Source organism: Ambystoma mexicanum, chromosome 8, assembly GCF_040938575.1.
Source record: "Ambystoma mexicanum isolate Mex_15411 chromosome 8, UKY_AmexF1_1, whole genome shotgun sequence".
Lineage (NCBI taxonomy): Eukaryota > Metazoa > Chordata > Amphibia > Caudata > Ambystomatidae > Ambystoma > Ambystoma mexicanum.
The window spans coordinates 494,756,429-494,776,936 of NC_090929.1; the positions used below are offsets into that span (position 1 = coordinate 494,756,429).

Below are 20,508 nucleotides of genomic sequence, written 5' to 3' on the forward strand. Positions count from 1 at the left end.
TTCATCCCAGTAAACCTTAATCTTGGGACATCCCCACCACATATGCCAAGGGTCTGCAACTTGTCCACATTCACGCCAACAGAAGGGGGAGGATGATTGGTACATTTTGGATAATTTATAGGGGTCGTATTGCCAACGGTGTAAGAGTTTGATGGAGTGGAGTTTGTATTGGCACGATATGTAAGTACGTGTTGCCATGCAACACATTTTGTCCCACATGTCATCGATTTCCGTCCCCATATCGTTCCCCCATCGTGTTCTGAGGTTATGTGTGTTCCCTCTCCCCGCCCCTACTAGTATTTTGTACATGGTGGAAATCAGTCCTTTCCTATCAGTCTTGGAGTCTAGGAGTTTTTCAAAAGGGGCGAGCTCCCTACTCAGCTTTTCTTTCCATGTTGCCTTCGTCAGGACACCCTTGATCTGTAGATAGTGGAAAGTGGACAGTACGCCTATATTTAGGGCCTCTGTTAGTTCTGGGAGAGTGATGAAGGAATCGCTTCGAAGAAGCTGGCCTACCCTTTCTAGCCCTACTTCATACCACGCCTGGAACCTTTCAACATTGGGGATGTGGTTATTTTTTGCCTGGGGACCATAAATGACTCAGTGGAGACGGCCATGTTGTGATTTCTCTCATCTCTGGACCCTTCCTCCATATTTCCCAAATGGCGGCCAAGAGAGGGTGCTCCTTCGTCTTCCTTAACATTCTCTTTCGTGGAGCCCATAGCCACTCCGAGAGTGTCGCTGGGTCTAGGTAGTGATTATCCATCGCTATCCACTGTGGTTCCTTGTGGTTGCGTAAGTGAGGGACGAGTACCCGTAACTGGGCAGCAGCATAGTACTTCTTGAGGTCTGGGAGGCCCACTCCTCCTCTGTCTTTGGGCAACGTCAATGTGTTGTAGGCGATCCTGGCTTTTTTCCCCACGCCACAGAAATTTTAGAGTCGCTTTTTTAACCTCTGTGAAATATTGTTCCGGTATCTTAATAGGGAGCATCTGGAAGGGATAGAGGAACCTCGGGAGACAGGTCATTTTTATGGCATTAAGCCGACCAAGCCACGAGATTGTCAATTTGTCCCACCTGGCCAGGCCAGCATGGAATTTGGCACGGAGCTTCGGAAAGTTTGCCTCATAAAGAGTATCCAATTGTTTGGTAATTCGTATCCATAAGTATTGCATGGAGTCACGCTCAATCGTTAGTCCAAGGAAGGAATATTTCGATGCATTTACCTCCGCTGCCCCCTGAAGGGGGAACAGTATGGATTTGGAGCGATTGATCCTAATCACCGATAGCTGACCATACTCTTCAAGGAGGGATATGGCTCGGGGAATAGATCTTTCAGGATTGACCACAAGCAAAAGTAGGTCGTCGGCGTATAGTGCTAACTTGTACTCTGTTGTCCCAGGTGCATCCCTTCTATTCCGGCATCCGTTCTTATATTGTGTGCTAAAGGTTTGAGCGATAAAGCAAACAAGATGGCCGATAGGGGGGCATCCCTGTCTGGTACCCCTCTTCAACTGAAACCACCTAGAATACTCCCAGTTTACAAATACCGAGGCTGTAGGTGTCTTGTAGATTGCCTGAATTCCCTTTCTAAGGTTGGGGCCCATTCCAATTTTGCAAAGAACTGCCATTAGGAAGTCCCAATCCACCCCATCGAATGCTTTTTCTGGATTGATGGAAAATGGTGAGGGATCAGTGTTCAGGTTGTGGGAGGCATGTACCAAGTGCAGGGTCTTGCGCATGGTGTCGGCGCCTTGGCGGGTCAATATGAAGCCCACTTGGTCGGGGTGGATGAGGCGGGGCATGAATGGTTCAATCCTAGCTGCCAGGACCCTTGTGTATATTTTTGCATCCATGTTGAGCAGAGAAATGGGACGATATGATCCACATTTCTTGGGATCCCTCCCCTCTTTTGGGATGACCGTTATGAGTGCCCTGGCGAATGAGTCTGGGGGTTTCCCTGTCTCTAGGATCTCATTAAATAGTTCAGTAAGGAAGGGTGTGAGCTGTGTGGCAAATGTTTTGTAAAAACCTGCCGTATACCCATCTTTGCCCGGGGATTTGCCTAGTGTGAGTCATTTTATGGCCTCCTGAATCTCCTCTTCAGTTATGGGGGCATCCATGGTTTCTGACTCAATGCATGTCAGTGTGGGCATATCGATATCGGCTAGATAAGACCGAATGCTAGACGGGTCTGGGTCCGTCTCTGGGGTGTACAGAGCTTCATAAAAGTCTGCAAAGGCTTTGGGGATAGTGGTCCGACCTATTTCTGTGTTAGGTCCTCCAACTATTCACTGCACCCTGCGTTCTGCCTGTTCTGCTCGCAGCCTGGCCGCCAACAACGCATCCGCCTTATCTCCCTTCTCATAGAATTTTTGTTTTAGGAGGAGAAGTCTGCGAGCTATTTGATCATGTTCTAGGAGGCAGAGTTCTTCCCTTTATTTCCTGGCTTCAGTAAATTTTTCATGGTCTATGACGTCCCTTTCCTTTCCTTCGCTCCGTTATCTAGTTGGGTGATTTCTCTGGTGAGTCTATTTTCAATCAGAGTTCTCTCTCTTTTTATTGGCTCCCTTCCTCATAAGGATTCCTCTCCAGGTTGCTTTGCCCGCATCTCAGACCCCCTGTTTGGAGACCTCCCCGGTGTCGTTCAATCAAAAGTAATCAGTAATTTCAGTTTCCATCTCTGACTTAAAAACAGGGTCTTTCCATAGGGTCTCATTGCACCTCCATTTTCCACCACTAACTGGTAGGGATTCCCACATTATGTCGGCAATAGCCATCTCATGGTCGGACCATGAGATCGGTGTGATTTCTGAATGTGAGGCCGTATCACATAGATCTCTTAATAAATAGTGGTGGTCAATGCGAGTGCGTGTATTGTGTGGGGCTGAGAAAAAGGTGTAAGCTCTCTCCATAGGGTGCATTCGTCGCCAGATATCAGTCAGACCATACAGTTCCATCATTGCCCAGAATTGGGCGTGATCTCCCCCAAGTTTATCACGTGTTTCTGGGTTACCAGGTTTCCAATCTAACGTGGGATCAGCCCATGTATTGAAATCTCCTCCGAGGATGACATGACCTGTTGCCTCTAGCATGATTTTGGGGATTGTCTTGGAGTGGAATCTGACTTGCCCTACGTTGGGGGAGTACATCGTGGCAATCGTAGTGGACACATTCCCAATGGTCCCTGAAACAATGAGGGCTCGGCCTTCTGCATCCGACCAAACCTTTGTGGTCTTGAAGTCTATCCCTTTTTCTGATGAGTATTCCCACTCCTCCCCTCTTCAATGGCCCCGAACCTCAGATCTCTATCCCAGATCGCCTCCCCAGGATCACCCTCTTGTCACCTTTCATATATTTAGTCTCCTGCAATATCAATTTTCGATCTCCAAAATTCTCTAAAGACAAGTGATCTCTTGGTCAGTGAATTAAGACCCTTGACGTTCAGAGTTCCCACCCTTATGGCGCCCCTGCTACATGGTTCAGTGGTCATCATGACAACGGAATCCAAATCCATACATACTCTCAGACCATTTCAACCCGTTTCCTCGGTGCTTAGGTAACCATGCAACCATTTCACTATTCATAGTTCCTAAACATACCTGTGACTTGACACGTGTCCCTGGCCCCCCCTACCCCCCCTCACCTCCCCTCCCTGAGTTCGGTGGTGTCCGATCGAGCCCAGTTGGAAACACTAGGTCGGAACCAAACCACCAGTGGAGACCGTTACCTCACGGTCCCCTTGAAAAAATAAACATCAACGTAACTAATGAGCCCTCGGTAACCTCCCCCTGGAGTGAGCACATTTCTGCAAAATGAGCAGAGGTCTCAGTCACGTGTCCTCAGACACCCGTGCCTTCCCCTTATCAAATTTCAATTCTAGCAAAGTGTATCATACTCGCCGAAGGTCAACTGCCCCCTTTCGGAGAGCCGTTACCTCTATGATATTTTCTCAAGCCTTTCACCTTCTTCCTCTTCGGGCCCTGTGTCTGCCATACCCTCCCGTCCTTGGGGGCATGGTCACGCGACTCCTCCTGATCCTGCGAGCCTAGTAAATCGGATATGCACGCTTTGATTTGTTGCTTAGAGCTCAACCCGATTCTTGTGCCTTCATGTTCGAAAGAAAGAGAAAAGGGGTTTCCCCATCTGTAGCTCGTGTCACGAGTTTTGAGCGGACAGATCCTGGTATATCGTTATTTGGGATCCGCTTAGGGCGATGGTGCCTCCACTCCTTGCCTTTTCCAACACTCTCGTTCTATCCTGATAACGGTGAAATCGTGCCAGAACCGATCTCGGGCCTCCAGGTGGCCCCCCCGCTCTGTGAATGCGCTCTGTCTTGGGTTCATCAATATGGTCGTCCACGACCAGGAGCTTGATGATGTCATGGAGGGTCGTTTTCAGGTCCTCTTCTGTTTCCCCTTCTTTCTCGGGAATCCCAAAGAAGCGTAGATTGTTTCTCCTTTCTCGGTTCTCCAAATCATCCATATTAAGTTTGAACTCTTGCTCTATTTGATCTAGCTCAGTTATTCTGTGGGCCAGCTGTGCTTCCAAGACATCAATTGAGGCTTGGTTGTTCTCAACACCTTCAACCCTATCCTCTATGGCGCTGTGTGAGTTTATCAATTTTCCCTCCTATGTTGGCTCCCATATTCCTTATTTCCGCCAGTAAGTCTGCTATGTCTCCTTTTGTAGCGGCGGTTTCTGTATCTGTGATTGACGATGTGGCCATTTTAGGACCGACGTCGGGTCGGCGGACCGTATGCGTAGATGGCAAGTTTCTGTCGGGCGTTCATGCGCCGAATGACTTATTTTCGACGTGTCGGACAGTGCAGCTGCAGGAATGTCTGATACCACAGAGGAGGCACACGCCCCTACCCTCCTTGCTCCCTTCTTTTACTTTCCGTCTGAGACGGACCGTGTTAGGGGACCTTTCCCTCTGTGGGGTGAATGCGTTTGTTATTACAATCTGGGTAAGATCCTTATCTCGTGGATGAGGCCTTGGACGGGGCTGTTGATAATTTCCCAATGGGTTGCGGTCGCCTCCCCGTGGTGGTCTGTGATTCAGGTGGGGAGTTTGTTTATTGTATTCCTGGTCCCTTGCTGTTACCCTAGGGAGGATCAAATTCTTCGAGTGGCCCGGTGGGTCGCGACAGCCTATGTTGGGCAGGTTAGCGTGAGGCTATATGACTCCCGGGGAGTGGCTTACCTTGTGCCGGCTTACCTCCTACCTCTGCCGCCATCAGTGGGACAACGAGGCTCTGTATTCCGTGAGGTTGCTTGTCTGAAGGCGTGTGCAGATAAGGCGATATTGTGCCCCCTATTTATTCCACTGTAGGAAGCGTCCTCGGGCTGTGATCAGGGATGTGCAGGAAAGTTGCCTCCACTGCCCGTTGCGTAGTACAAGAATGTCCCTGATGCGGGTGAAACCTCGCATCTAATACGCGGCTGTGTGTCAGCGTGTAGCTGTGGTCTTGGCCGCACGGTTTGCAGGGTCCCGTTCCGGGCCGTGAGGCGCCAGCGAGGCCGCGCTCAGTTTTGCTGTAGTCTCGGGGGTGAGACCGCTGTATGATGCGGGTACACGGAGGGGGGTGTTCAACGGCGGTCACTTACTTCTCGCAGGCTGCAGGGAGCACCAGCGCCTCGCCTCGTGGGTGCCGGGTTGCACCTCCATCCAGCAGGGAGCCTGCTTCGTGTGATGTGTCCAGGGGGAGGCAACTAGGGCCCACCGCAAAGCTTTGTCTCGGCGAGAAAGGAAGCACAGGACCCGTGCCTCCACTTTCTTCCTGGGGCGCCCAGCGTCACACCGCTTCCCAAGATCTCACCGCTCCTCCCTCTGCGATTTCGGTTCACCGGCCGACCAGTCGGAACCCTGCGTCCGAGTGGCGTTGTGTGGGCGTGAGGGCACAGCATCCAGCACGCATATCAATGGGTGTCGGCGCAGCGGTCGCTCTCGACAGGCCAAGAGTTCTGGCCAAAGTCGGGGGCGAGTCTGGTTTCGTTTTCGGCTCCACCGATTCACAACAGTATCTGGGGGAAGCCGGGGCCGTTTTCACCTGGGTTTTTTTCCACATACGGCGGCAACCTTCCCACACCTCCATCTCAAGTTTCTACCCCGGGGAGGGGGGTCTAAAAATGGGGGCTCATTCCGTTTTTCGGGACCTCGGGACGGGAGCTCACGCAGGAGAGGATCTCATCCGCGCCCCCTGGTGGCCAACGCCCGTTGTCTCCATTGTTTCCTTTTTGACATCAAACTCAGTATTGCTTTAAATGTACCAGTGACATATCAATGTACACAGTGTCCTAACTATTGAAGTCACCTCATGGTGTAGGAAGTGTCTGTGAGCTATCCAAAAGGGTATCTACTAATTTATTGAAACAGAGTGTGTATTTTGAAGTATATTTAAGTACTAAATATTTTCTCCCTTCTAAAGAAGGCTTATTCAAACTGTTTAAACGAATAAATAATTATTTAATCAAGAAACCTGGAGTATAAGTGTTATTTGAATACCCGTCACTGTGAATCTATGTTGCAACCCTACAACTCACATTGACCCCTCTTGAGATAAGCCTGGCTGCTCAGTCACTCTACCAACTTATGTAGTATATGCTTATATCAAAGGTTGGGTTAACTATTGCCAAGAGGTCACATCTGGTGCAGTCTCCCACAGGGTACTGCATACGATCTTGCCTAACACCTAGCAAAGTACAAGCTGTACAGGACTGGGCCACCCTCACTACTCAAACCCAGGTGTTAGGGAGAATTCTCAGAAATGTGCTAATTCCTCTCTACCTTAGAGACCCCCCAGCTCTTTTGCTGGACTTTAGGACTTAATTTCTAATCTGGAGAGAGTGAGACCCTTTTCCCACTCTCTCATGTATTTATTCTGTGATTTATACTCTGTTTCTTTTGACTTTGGAGTCTGACAAACGCCATAGGCATCTTTGCATTGTGACACACAGCACCTTCAGTGCAGTGGCACAGCAAAGTCTCTTAGATTTCCCTCAGAAACCTGAACTCGGATAAAAACATAACCATCAAACCAGATGACAAAGGCGGCGGAATCGTGATCATGAACACCGAAGACTTTAACAAAGAATGCCAGCGCCTGCTAGATGACACCACGTCGTACAAAAAACTTAACAGGGACCTTACACAACGTCTACTAGAGGAAATCAGTAGCCTTACCAGACACGCTGAGGAAGAGGGATGGATTTGCCCCGACAAACGCATCTTTCTCAACAAAATGCACCCCCGGACACCAATGTTCTATTTCCTTCCTAAAATACATAAACACGCCACCAAACCACCTGGCAGACCCACTGTATCGGCTTGCGATTCCCTACTGGAACCTTTATCATTATAAACAGACTATTTTTTTAACCCTTCTTCGGCAAAATGCAATCCTACATCAAGGATAGTACAGAAACGATCAAGATCCTGACACCGTTATTTTGACCACTGACTCCATCCTAGTCACCATGGATGTCGAGGCTTTATACACCTCCATCCCACAGCGAGAAGGATTACAAGCACTCGCGACCTGCCTCGAGAAAAGGACAGATGTGACCACTACCCCAACCAATTTCATCTTGGAATGCATTCGTATAGCTATGGGAGAAAACTTTTTCCTATTTGGATAACAGCTATACCAACAGATAAAAGGCGTCAGCATGGGTGCTACCTTCGCTCCAGACGTGGCAAATCTTTACATGGCGCAGTACGAGGACGACAACATCTACCAAGACAACAACTCCTACAGAGCAAACAAAGGTTTGGCGCTGATACATCGACGATGTCCTTATGGTGTGGCAAGGTAACAAAGAATCACTTTTGGACTTTCACCATTGGCTTAATTCACAAGTTTACCATTGATTGGGATTTTCAAGCCATAAATTTCCTTGACCTCCACATCTACCGTTCTTGAAACCAATTGAAAACTGAATTATTCAGGAAGCCAACTGAAAGAAACAGCCTCCTCCATTTTTCGAGCTATCATCCTCAAGGGTTGAGGTACAATCTCCCTTACGGACAATTCCTGCGCATCCGCAGAAACTGCACGGACAAGGAAAAATTCACCCTACACGCCAAACAACTGCAAACACGCCTACGACAAAGAGGCTATCCGAAGAAATCAAAAATGGCCAAAAAAAAAGAACGGCGAACACAGACCGATCCATCTGTCTTACCACAAAAACCAAGGATCCCGTAGACAGGACTGTCTGCGTCACAACGTTCAACCCAGTAAGCAACCTCATCAAGACCACGATCAGAAAACACTGGCACCTCATTAAAAACGAAACAAGTCTGGCGAAGAAACCACTATTCGCTTTCAGAAAGAACAAAAACTTAAGGGACACTTTGGTCCATACTTTCTTGGAACCCCCGAAGACACCAGCAACACTATGGAATCTGCCACAAGTCATGGGATACTACAGCTGCGGACGCTGTGTAGCTTGCCGCCACACGACCAACAGCAAAACATTCACCTACAAGCATTTCACATGGAACATGAACAACCATACAAACTGTGAAAGTAGATATGTCATCTACGTCATCAGATGCCCATGCGACATAAAATACATCGGGAAGACCATCAGACCTGTCAAACAGAGGATCAATGAGCATAGATCCTGCATCAAGAATCAAGTACAGGATAAACCCTTGGTTGAGCACTTCAACAAAAAAGGCCATACGCACGAACAATTCACCTGGACTGTGGTGCAGCAACTACAGCCACAGAAACATGGAGGAAACATTGATCTGGCCCTCATCAAACTGGAACAAAAGTGGGTCCATAAGCTAGACTCGGTCCGCCACGGCCTTAACATCACCGTAGAGTGGAAACACTTCTGGGATTAAGCTCCACCCTCATGCTCCCATTGGTTCCACAGACGTTGCTCCCACCACCAGGGACCACCAGGTTCAACCACACATACCTGGTTCACACGCATGTACTGTGCTTCCTGTGCCAGAACAATGCTGGTCACATACCACCAATCTGGTCACACTAGATCCCCCAGCATTGTGACACACTCTCTTCCTGTGACTTTAGAAGTATTGTCCATAGACAATGTTTATGTTTTGAGAAAATTGGTGTCACTAAACTGTATGGACCCATGTCTACTAGTTTTGCAATCACTCAAATACAACTGAGCACATATAATTTGGATACCCATGAATTTAGCCTGATGTGTCTAGCATTTTGACACACTCATTTCCCGTGATTTTAGAAATATCGCCCACATGCAATGTTTGTATTCTGAGAACATTTTTGTCACTAAACTGTATGGACCCATGTCTACTTTTTTGCAATCCCTCAAACACAACTGTGAGCGCATGTATTTTGGGCACCTACGAATTTAGCCTGATGGGTCTTCCCATGGTATTCCACCCTTGTGGTCAACACACGCCCACTAGAGCAGCCCTAACATGGTAGCACCATGCATACCACGATGACATGGCATTTTAACGTAGACGATTTGCAATATTTCACCTGCCCCTGACCGGGAAACACATGTCCCAGCATCCCCAGCGCTCCCAGTAGTTCTAGTCGACCACGGCGACCGCTTTCACTTTCCATTCGCGGGTCGTTTTTGATTGGATGCACCAATTATTACTTTAGACACCACGCAGATTGGTCCGAGCACATCACACCTCCATGCCATTGGCCCCTGCTTCACACAGGGACTAGCTTATCAGCAGGCACCTTTTGGTCCAGTGTCACAGCAACCATTCTAACTGCGGAACCCCCGACGACGCACGTTTTTCTCGGCTCGCGGTAAGTCTGAATTTTGCATCTATAGGCACAGGACTCTAGATCAGTTTGTTTCCATTCACTCGTTCATCACCATGAGTAGCGTGACGACCTCCACATGATTCTGCCCTCACTAATATCAGAATCCGAACCAAGAACTATTCTTCACTATTTTGGTCCGGGGTTCGCGCACCATAAATTATGAAGACACACGCACTAATAACTTACTGCGATATTGTTCCGGGGCTGGCGCACCATTAATCATCAGAATACCGCGGGCGCACCACTAGTCCATATTTAGACTTGCAACATGGGACACGGGTGTTTCCCACATTTGACCACAACAGCACTGCAGACTTCGCAACATCGGTCAGCGGTCCATGACATTTAGATATGTCAGACCACATTGTCCACACGCCCTGGGGCTTTTGTGCATCGATGGTCTCCACCATTACACAAACGCCCCAGTTCACTAAACGAGCCTAGTACCGGATTAGTCCCCCGGGCTCTAGCCGAGGCACAATACCGTCCTTCTGGATTTCCTAGACACCCACCACTCGATCCAAATGCGGGATGGGCCTGGCATCCAGCACTGGGTACTAAACTAGGGTCACCGACACCCTCACTCAAATTCTAGACGTTTGGGCAGTTACTTATTCAACTATTGTACCCCCCCAGACCAGGGACCTTCCTAGGTCCATGGGATCCGGACAGAAATTGATACATCAGGAACCCGCGGTCTCCGCAAAGTGCAATTCCGCACCAACCATCCAACAACAATGCATGGACTGGCTTTAGACAGCAACACCACTGCTACCACAGCAGCAGGTAAGCTGGTCTTTGAGATGGCACCACTAAGCCCTCATTTATGAAGTAATAAATGACAATTAGATCCTGAGATCCTTACAAATCCTCATCTATTCACAGATGGTACGGACAGCACCACATTTGGTGTTTATCCTGAAGAAGGCCAACACAATCCAGGCTACAATACTGCATTTCATGGCCGAAACACACCTGTGTCGGATCCCCAGTGACACAACTACATAAACCCCTCTTCGTGTATGTCTTGTAGATAATGTTGTGTACACCCTGTGTTTACCACGCCCTGGATCACCCCATGTCCCGGGTGCACTTTGTTTAAATATATGTTCTTCTAACTGTTTAATATTACTGTGCTCAGAAGTGTAGCTTTGTAGCTCAATACCAAAGAGGTTGATACCTACTATGTAATTCCACCAGATACAATCACTCCTGTCCGTTCCTTCGAGCTTTCGTGCTTATCGAAAGCTATGTACACTAATTGAAGAATAATACTTGGTTTTGAAATAAACTCACTTGTTCAGAACCGCATTTTGTAGGATCTCACATCCTGATTATTTTGTTAATTGTGCCCTCTTGAGATAAGCCTGGCTGCTCAGTCACTATACCAACGTATGTAGTATATGCTTATATCAAAGGTTGGGTTAACTATTGCCAAGAGGTCACAGCTGGTGCAGTCCCCCACAGGGTACTGCATACGATCTTGCCTAACACCCAGCAAAGTACAAGCTGTACAGGCCACCCTCACTACTCAAACCCAGGTGTTAGGGAGAATTCTCAGAAATGTGCTAATTCCTCTCTACCTTAGAGACCCACAGCTCTTTTGCTGGACTTTAGGACTTAATTTCTAACCTGGAGAGAGGGAGACCCTTTTCCCAATCTCTCGTGTATTTATTCTGTGATTTATACTCCGTTTCTTTTGACTTTGGAGTCTGACAAATGCCATAGGCATCTTTGCATTATGACACACAGCACTTTCAGTGCAGTGGCACAGCAAAGTCGCTTCGATTTCCCAAAGGTTTAAATACCTTCTCTTGGTGAAAATTAAGTTACTCACCATAGTGACTACTTTCCTCCATACTGGATGGGCGTCCCTCACGAGGGACAGGAGACAGTACCTTTTTCACCAGAAAAATCTTCTTCCCCTTAAAATGTAGAGGCGCGTGGGCTGCAGCCCTGGGAGCATGCGCTCGCTGACTCCGGCCACCGGTGCCACTCCTGTCCCCTTTTCTGTGTCGACGGCAACGGGCCGATTTCACCAGCGCTCCTGGGATTGGCTTCGGCCATGCGCTCTTGCCCTGTTATTCTATCTTTGTCTTTTTTCTTTTAGATACTCGGTCCTCCGACGCCACGCTCCTCCCCGGCGCATGTCGACCTCAGCAGGTGTCCAGCCTGCGAGGGGCTCTTCCCCCACTTCAGACCCCCCCCACGCCCTTTTCCTCTGCTGCCTTGGCCCCGACCACGGTTGGGAGGGCTGTTCCGCGTGCGACGCCTTGACACCATGGGCACTTAAGAACAGGCTAGCTAGGTGGAGGGAGCTCTTCCAGAAGTCACCTCCGGAGGACCTAAAGGACTTCGTCAAACATCGCTCAAAGGCCAAAGGCAGGGCCCCTATTCACCATCGCACCCTGCAAAGGCGACTCCTTTCCAAGGAAGCACCCGACTGGAAGGAACTTCCTGGGTTCTAGCACCAGCACAGGTACAGAGGGTAGTCCAGCTACCAGCCTCACCGCGTAGGGGTCCCTGGACCCTTCCGGTATCAGTGCTGAGGGACTGCAGGTTTCTTCTACCAGGGTTACTCCTGAGGGGCAACGCCCTATCCCTGGCATGTCCATGGAGGAGCCTTCACGCAGCACTACCGGAAGCTCTGCAGAGGGCAATACGCCTTCCAGGCCCCCGCCTCAGGTGCGGGATAGGCCTTATTTTCCAACACAAAGCGTCTTGGACTGGGCTGGTTCCAGTGAGCCAGGCACCACGACTTTGGCACGTGGCACGCAGCTCGACAAAATGGCCGCTGTGCCAAACAAGATGGCAACTCACACGATACCTCCTCTAGCAGAGCGGGTGTAGGAACGAGTCACAAGGTGAAACTGGTGTCAACACAGGTTTGGCCTGCGGTAGAAAAGCACAATGGTAGGAAAAAGAGAACCGCTGCCACCAGCCATTTAAAGTCTTGAGGGTAACACAAAAAATGTTACATGAGTAAGTAGGAAAAGGGGCTACTAAGTAAACCCCAGCACTCCACATAAGATGGTGTGTGCTAGACCCACAAAGAGAAAAGGTAAGTAAAGTCAATTTCACTTTACTCTTCTTTGGAACTGTAACTCACCCAAGAAAAGGTATTTAAACCTTAAGAGGAAATCTAAAGGATTTCTTAGTGACACTGCACTGAAGCTGCTGTGCGTCACCATACAAAAAGCGGATGCCTATGGACTTTGTCAGACTCCAAAAACAGTGAAACCACAAAATCCAAATGCCGTAAAAACATATGAGCGAGTGAGAAAGAGGCATCACTCACTCCATGTTTAAAATTGTTGGGGGTCTCGTTAGGTTGAAGGAAATTAGCACATAAATGAAAATTCTCCCCAACGCCCCATCTTGTTTTTTTGCCATTGTAGTGTTCCTTGTCCTTTCTTGTTCCTTCCCCTGACATCCAGAGTCGTAAATTCCTTTGTGTGATTTTTATCTTCGGCAGGAGTCTTGCGGACTCCACACCCAGACTCCAGAGTGTCTGTGAAGGCAGGAAGCGAGGGAGGAGTCCAAAACTCTGAAGCCCTTTGTCTTCCAGCATGAGTGCGAAATTACAGTTCAAACGAGAAGGCTGGCTGTCCTGAAAGGATTGCCCAACCACCCCCCCCACCCCTCTCCCACTCAAGTTTGAATGTTGCAGTAGCCTCTGGGAACACTGCAAGCAACTATGACTACAGGTATAGGCAACCCAACCTTTGGTATAAGCTTGTACTACACAGTTTTGGTAGTGTGTTGAGCAGCCAGGCTCATCTTAAGAGGGGAAATGTGAACAGTAGTGGAGTTTCACAAAGATTCACAGTTACAGGTATTCAAATAAACTCTTACATTAATAATTGTTTATGCAAGAAACCTTGAGTGTATCAGTCGGGTATAAAGCCTTCTTTAGAAGGGAGCAATATACTAGTAACACACAAATACACTTCTATACTGTACACTCTGAGTTTCTGAATCAGACAAGACCATTTTAGGATGGCCCACAGACACCACCTACACCCACCAGTGACTTCAATAACAAGGGTGCTGGGGACATTAATATCTTACTTTTGGCATTCAGAACACTCTTAAAAGTTGGTAAAAGGCAAAGGTTATTACAACACAAGAGATCACCAAAATTCTTAAGCAGGGCAAATAATTTGAGATCCTCTTAGAAGAGTCATACAATTCAATAGCCTAAGCTAAATTCAATTGGCAAAAGTCTTTGTATAGGATGCAGCACTTCAGTTAAGTAAATGGAAAAGTCTTTGCACAAGTTCTTTGATAAAAAGAAGAATCAAATGTAGGGCCCGTGAGAGTTGCAGCACTTTCACAGTAAGAGGTAAGTTCTCTTAGACTTGTTTAACAGTACTTTGGTCAAGAAGAAAAGATGCAGCTGATGACTTCTGTTCCTGTCCAGCTCTGCAGATCTCACTGTTCCTGGGCCTCAGCCGTGGGGACAAGAGGGAGGACGTTGGTGGACTCCGGCAATGCACTGGAACTGTCAAAACTTGCAACCGGCAAACTTCACTTTCAGTGGCTGTTTTGCGTTTCAGATTCTTGCGGTTACCGCAAATCGCAACAACGCGGTTCCTGGATGGACTTTCCTGCTTCTGGGGTACTGCACTCTTGAGGGGGCTCAGGCTTGGTCAGTCCTGATTCGTGGGAATCCGAAGGATCTTCCAAAAGGCCAGCTTAAAAGCAAAACAATGTGGTGTTACTCTTCCTGGCTATTCGGTTTCCTGCAGCAACTCTGAGGAAATTCAACCAGCTCTGAGATGGATGTCCAGGGGGCTTACTTTGGAGTTGAATGGTCCCATCAACTCAAAGGGCGAAGTACTTTCAGGGGCTTCTCCGTCGATGTTAACTTGGCAAGTTGGCACTGCAGCAGAGCTTCACCGGGCAAACCAAAGGTCTAGGAATTGCAGCAGGCGTCATCTTCAGGCTCTTGTTCGGTTCCTTCGTCCAGTGGTCGACTCTGCCTCCCAAGCCAAAAGACTTGCCTTTTATTCAGTTCTCTCCCATTCATTCCAGCCTAGCTGTCTCTCACCCAGCAGGGTGGCTGTCCTTGCAGGACAGTCAGCCAGCCAATCACCAAAGAGTGCATTTGGGTCTCCTAGGAGACTAATCACAGGGAGTTTCGGGCACCTCCCTCACTTCCTGGATACCCCAGACACTCTGGAGCTAGAGGCAGGTTTCACTCAGAAACCCTGCCAAAGGCGAAATGAACAAAGAGACCAAACCTGGTTTGGCACACAGACACTCTCTAGGAGGACCTTTCCACAAAGACATGGCAAAAAAACGGAGGCCATTTTATCAACTTTGAAAAAGATGGCTCCTGCGGTTGCTTTACCAGAACTGCGAACGATCGCGGTAAATGCAAACCACAGTAGTTCAAAACAAAACCACTGCCACCAGCCATTCAGTGAGGAAAGGGTAACATAAAATATGGTGCATAAGAAGCTAGATAAAGGGGATACTAGGTAACCCCTCCAGCACCCTATTGTAAGATAGTGTGTGCTGGGTCTAGAAAGTTACAAATGTAAGTAAAGTCAATTTCACTTTACTGCTCTTGGAAACAGTAGTTTAACCAAGAGAAGGTATTTAAACATTTGGGAAATCTGAAACACTTCCCTGTGCCACTGCACTGAAGGTGATGTGTGACACAATGTAAAAGATTATGCCTATGGAGTTTGTCAGATTCCATAACCATAAGAGAAACAGAGTACAAAATCAAATAAAAATACATGAGAGAGTGGGAAAAGGGGCCTCGCTCAGGGCCTCACTCTCTCCAGGTAAAAAAAATCCTCAAAATCCAGCAAAGTTGCTGGCGGTCTCTAAGGTGGAGGGAATTGGCACATTTCTGAGAATTCTCCCTAAAAGGTACTTACCTTATTGCCTTTAGCCACGCTTAACTCACTTGGGAATTGCATTGGCTTACCTTTTTCTAGTAGATTTTAACTCCCTTCTCACAGGCTTCATGGCTTGTGACCCTACAAGTGATCTTTCTGAACTCTCTAACATTGTGCAAGACTTTTATCCAAGCAGTGCATCAGACCCATAGACTGTGTCCAAGTGACTTTGGCTGTCCTGGCTCCCTAAAGGCACTCTTCTAAATCCATTGACTTTGTCCCTCATAGGTGGTTGCTTGTTGTATACTGGTACTGCTGAGAAAGGCTTATCTAGGCTTCATTGGAGGATTCAGTTGTCCTCAAAATTGCTGAGAAATTGTTCTACCCTTTTTACTTCCCTAACCTTTCTCCAACTCAGAGTCTACAAAAAGTGCATTGGTGAGATATATAAATGCAAATACTATCCTTGTGATGGAAATCACCTCAGGGTCTAGGAGTAGGGTCTGAAGCATATCAAAAGATTATCCACTAGCTTGATTTAACTCTGATAAGTAATTAAAAGTGTATTTGAATTGTTACAACTAAATGCCTGTTTAAAGAATGCTTATTTAAAACTACTAACAGTAAATAAATAACAAACCTTGAGTGTGTTACTTGGCTACTTGAATTTACGAATTTCAATTGTACAGCTCTAAAGCTCACATTTACCCCTCTTGAGCTAGGCCTGACTCCTCAGTCACACTACCAACTTGAGTAGTACAGACCTATACCAAAAGGTGGGTTACCGAATACCAAAAGGACAAGTGTTGTGTAGTCTCACACAGTGTGCTGCACCAATTCTTACCGGACAAGGGGCCATTTTGATAAAATGAGCAACCATGGGTGGCTTTACCGGGACTGTGCAACATCCTGCGGTAGAGGTGCACCGAATTAATAAAAAGGTTCACTGCAACCAGCCATTAAAGGCAAGATTGTCCTTGTAACATAAATGTTACATTTAAAATGAGAAAGGGAATACTCAGTATCTCCCCAGTAGTCCACATAAGGCGGGGGTGCTGGTCTCACCTAATACAATGTGAAAGGGATCCAAAGATCATTTCTACCTATGTAAACTGCGGTTGTCACAAGGTTAGCCAGAGAAAATTAAAAGGGGAGCCCCTAGGGCAAAAAGACACTATGTAGAGTCTTAAAAATGACCATGTGTGGAAAAAGGTTCCCACTCACAGAGGTATACGGAAAAATAATCCACCAGTAAAGCAAACAGTTCTGGGGTTGACACAGGTCCGGAAGATTTATTACTATGAAAATCTTATCTAACACTCATCCACGAAACCATCTGAAAGTGTCAGGGATGCCTAAGTAACATTCTTTACACAAAGTAAGCTGAAATATCTACATAGTACAATAGTAAAATATTCCCAACATGGTCACATTTCATTTCCTGGTCCAGTTCTTACTTGTTCATGAGATCAAATCCTTGGTCCGAAAGCAGTGCCCCAAATCTCTTGCGCAGGTTGTTGTAAGGATACTCTGTGAAGGTCATCTTTTTTATAGCTGGAAGTTCATTGTAGCCAGGCCAAATCTTTTCACTCGGCGTACCCAGGTCCTGAAGAACAAAATAAATAATATAGTTCTACCTTGAGGGCGGTATATTCATTCTAAAACAACGCACAGTCAGAAGTATTTTTTTAATAAATAATCATTGCTACCTGCCAATGCACTAATCAAGAGCCAGCTGAGTAGTGACATTAATTGCCTATTGACTTGTTCTTGGGTGGCTGGCCCCTGGGAGAGTCTCAAGCAAGTCTTTAGCCCACTGTTGTTTTAACAGAGAATAAATGTGCTTGCATATCAGTCTTTGTCCTGGCCCGGGGCAGTCCAGCACCGAAATGCTAGGCAATTCACCTTTGAAGAAGAGTACCACAGCAACCCCATAAACGTGTTTCAGCCTAGTTGGGCATCATCAGTGAGGAGAAGACTTGGTTGAGACTCTCCCAGGGGCCATCCACCCAAGAACAAGTCAATGGGCTGTGTTTGTGCTGGTAGAGAGTTTCCCAGACCCCCCTGTTTTGCATACCAAATAACTTTGGGTCTCACCCTAAGTTACCAGGGGAATCCAGACGTGGACCCCTTGCTCACTGCTCTTAGAGAGGCACAGCTTCACCTCACTGATGATGCCCAACTAGGCTGAAACACGTGTATGGGGTTGCTGTGGTACTCTTGTTCAGAGGAGAATTGCCTAGCATTTCGGTGCTAGACTTCCCCAGGGCAAGACAAAGACTGATATGCTCGGACGTTTCTTCTCTGTGAAAAGAAAAGAACAGTGAGCTAAAGACTTGGTTGAGACTCTCCCAGGGGCTATCCACCCAAGAACAAGTCAATGGGCTGTGTTCATGCTGGTAGAGTTTCCCAGACTCCCCCTCGGTTTTGCATTTTGTGAAATGGATGAGACTCCTGTGCTTGTGTTCATTTCTGCCCTTGCGGCACCAATGAAGCAAAAGCCAGCTAGCTGTAATACACAAACCCTACCAGCAGGTGTCTTTTGCTTCATTATTGCCGGAGAGCAGAGATTAACACAACCTGCTGCTGGTAAGTGCTTTAAATTTAATTCTTTTTTTAAAGCACTGCAGAATAAATGCTGCGGTTTTCTTTCTAACTTGGAAAGAAAACCGCAGCATTTATAATGCTGTATTTATGTTTGCTGTGGCTTCAGCTTTGAGTCTCCTAGGCTCACCTGAGCCCAGGAGTCTCAAAGCTGAAGCCACAGCAAACATAAATACAACGTTGTTGTATTTAAAAATACTGCAGATTTCTTTCTACGTTTCCCAGAGCCCGAGAAACGTAGAAAGAAAACCGCTCCATTTAGAAATACATAGTTGTATTTCTGACTGCCCCGGCTTTTGCTTGGAGTCTCCTGAACTCCCCCGACCCGGGGGAGCCCAGGAGACTCAAAGTGAAAGCTGCTGCAGTCAGAAATACAACGTTGCTGTATTTGCGATTGCCGTGGTTTTCCAACAACAGCAATCACAAATACAACAACGCTGTATTTACAATTGGCGCGCCTTAGGCTTTTTGCTTTTCATTTTACGTTTTCTATGCTTCCCTGGCCTAGGGGAGCACCAAAAACATAAATAAAAGTGAAGGCAGCCTCCCAAGCACATGTACAGCTCTGCTCTGGCTGCAGTAAGCAAAATCTCCCAGTAGGGGGCTTTTGCTGCTTGTTTAGTGCCGCCAGGGCAGAGCTTAACATGAGCTGAGGAGGCTGCCAGAAATGGCAAAATGAATGCTCCCATGTAAATGCTTTGTGCCTAGTTTGCTCAAAAGTTTACATAGGAACTTTCACTAAAATGTGCAATGCATGTTTTTCGTTATTGCCCATCTGTTGGGACAATATTTTTGAGTGCACTATTCCTTTAATGGAAGCTCTATTAAGCATTCTGGAGACACACACAGTCCCATACAAGCATACATCATAAACAGCAGAAGCACGGAAGCACGGAAACTGCTCTCCTGAACATCCGTGAGGACCTGCTCCTGAACCTCGATTCCAACACTCCCTGTGTTCTCATTCTGCTCGATCTCTCCTTTGCCTTTGACACTGTCAACCATGCCATCCTGCTCAACCGTCTCCGTGATAACCTGGGTATCACTGGTCAGGCTCTGGCATGGCTGACCTCTTTCCTTTCCAGTCGACCCTCCCAGGTCCAAATGGGCTCCTTCCTCTCTGACATCTTTTTCTCCACCTGTGGTGTCCCCCAGGGATCCAACCTCTCTCCCTGGCTTTTCAATCAGTATCTGGCACTCCTTGCCCACCGCATCGCCGCTCTCTGCCCCCACTTTCAGTGCTATGCGGACGATACCCAGCTCATTTTCAGGCTACCCTCGGCCTTCTCCTCTCCTTCCCTCATCTCCGACTGTCTGTCTGCTATCCAGGAATGGTGTGCCGCCAATGACCTCTGCCTTAACGCCAGTAAGACTGAGATTCTACTCATCGGCACACCCACTCCCTCCTTTCCTGCAGCTCTCTGGCCGGCCTCCCTTGGCCCTCTTCCTGCCCCTACCTGCAAAGCTAAAAACCTCGGGGTCATCTTCGACTCCACACTCTCCTTCTCTCCTCATATTTCTGACGTCTCTAAGAAGTCACACTACCAGCTGCACCTCCTCAGAGGTATTCTTCCCTTCCTCTCCTTCCCCCAGAAGCTCACTGTCTCCCGAGCCCTGGTTCTCTCAAGGCTGGACTACTGTAACAGCCTCTATCTTAATCTGCCTGCCTCCACTCTCCGCCCTCTGCAACTTATCCAGAACAGAACTGCGAGACTTGTCCTTGGCCTCAAGCCCAGGGACCGTATCTCTCCAGGACTGAAATCTCTTCACTGGCTCCCAGTGGCTGCGAGGATTAAGTTCAAAACCCTCTGCATTGTCCACAAGGCCTTCTGGGGCCTGGGGCCACAATACCTTCAACTCTCTCTTCCTAAATATCTGCCTTCACGAGCCCTTCGCTCATCCGTCTCCAACTCCCTCATGGTAAGCCGCTTCTCGAAGCAACGAGCTGGGGGTAGATCTCTCTCCGCAGCAGGGGCCTCCCTCTGGAACAGCCTCCCTGCCTCCCTGAAACTTGAGGAGAACCATCTCCGGTTCCGGAAGCACCTCAAAACCTTCCTCTTCGCTTCTGCCTTCTCTCTCCCTCTCCCCTGCTAAACCTGCTAAACTCCCCACTGAAGTTTGCACTAAACCTGCATCTGGGCCACTCTGTGACCTCGGTCCAGGGCCCAGCCACTCTCCACTTGCACTGCCTCCCTGGCTCCCCCTGCACTGTGGGACTGTCACTGCATCCCTACAGCCCCCTTCCCAGCACT

General features: G+C 47.9%; 1 protein-coding gene across 6 annotated transcripts in view; it reads right to left on the bottom strand.

The window, feature by feature from the left end:
- Positions 1-20,508, bottom strand: part of LOC138472139 (cyclin-dependent kinase 11B-like) — a 945,042-nt gene that overhangs the window by 43,819 nt on the left and 880,715 nt on the right. For all 6 annotated transcript variants that reach the window (XM_069610151.1, XM_069610152.1, XM_069610149.1 and 3 more), the window contains one exon: positions 17,110-17,258. In XM_069610151.1, the coding sequence (XP_069466252.1) occupies positions 17,110-17,258 (149 nt within the window). The remainder of the gene's footprint in view (positions 1-17,109; positions 17,259-20,508) is intronic.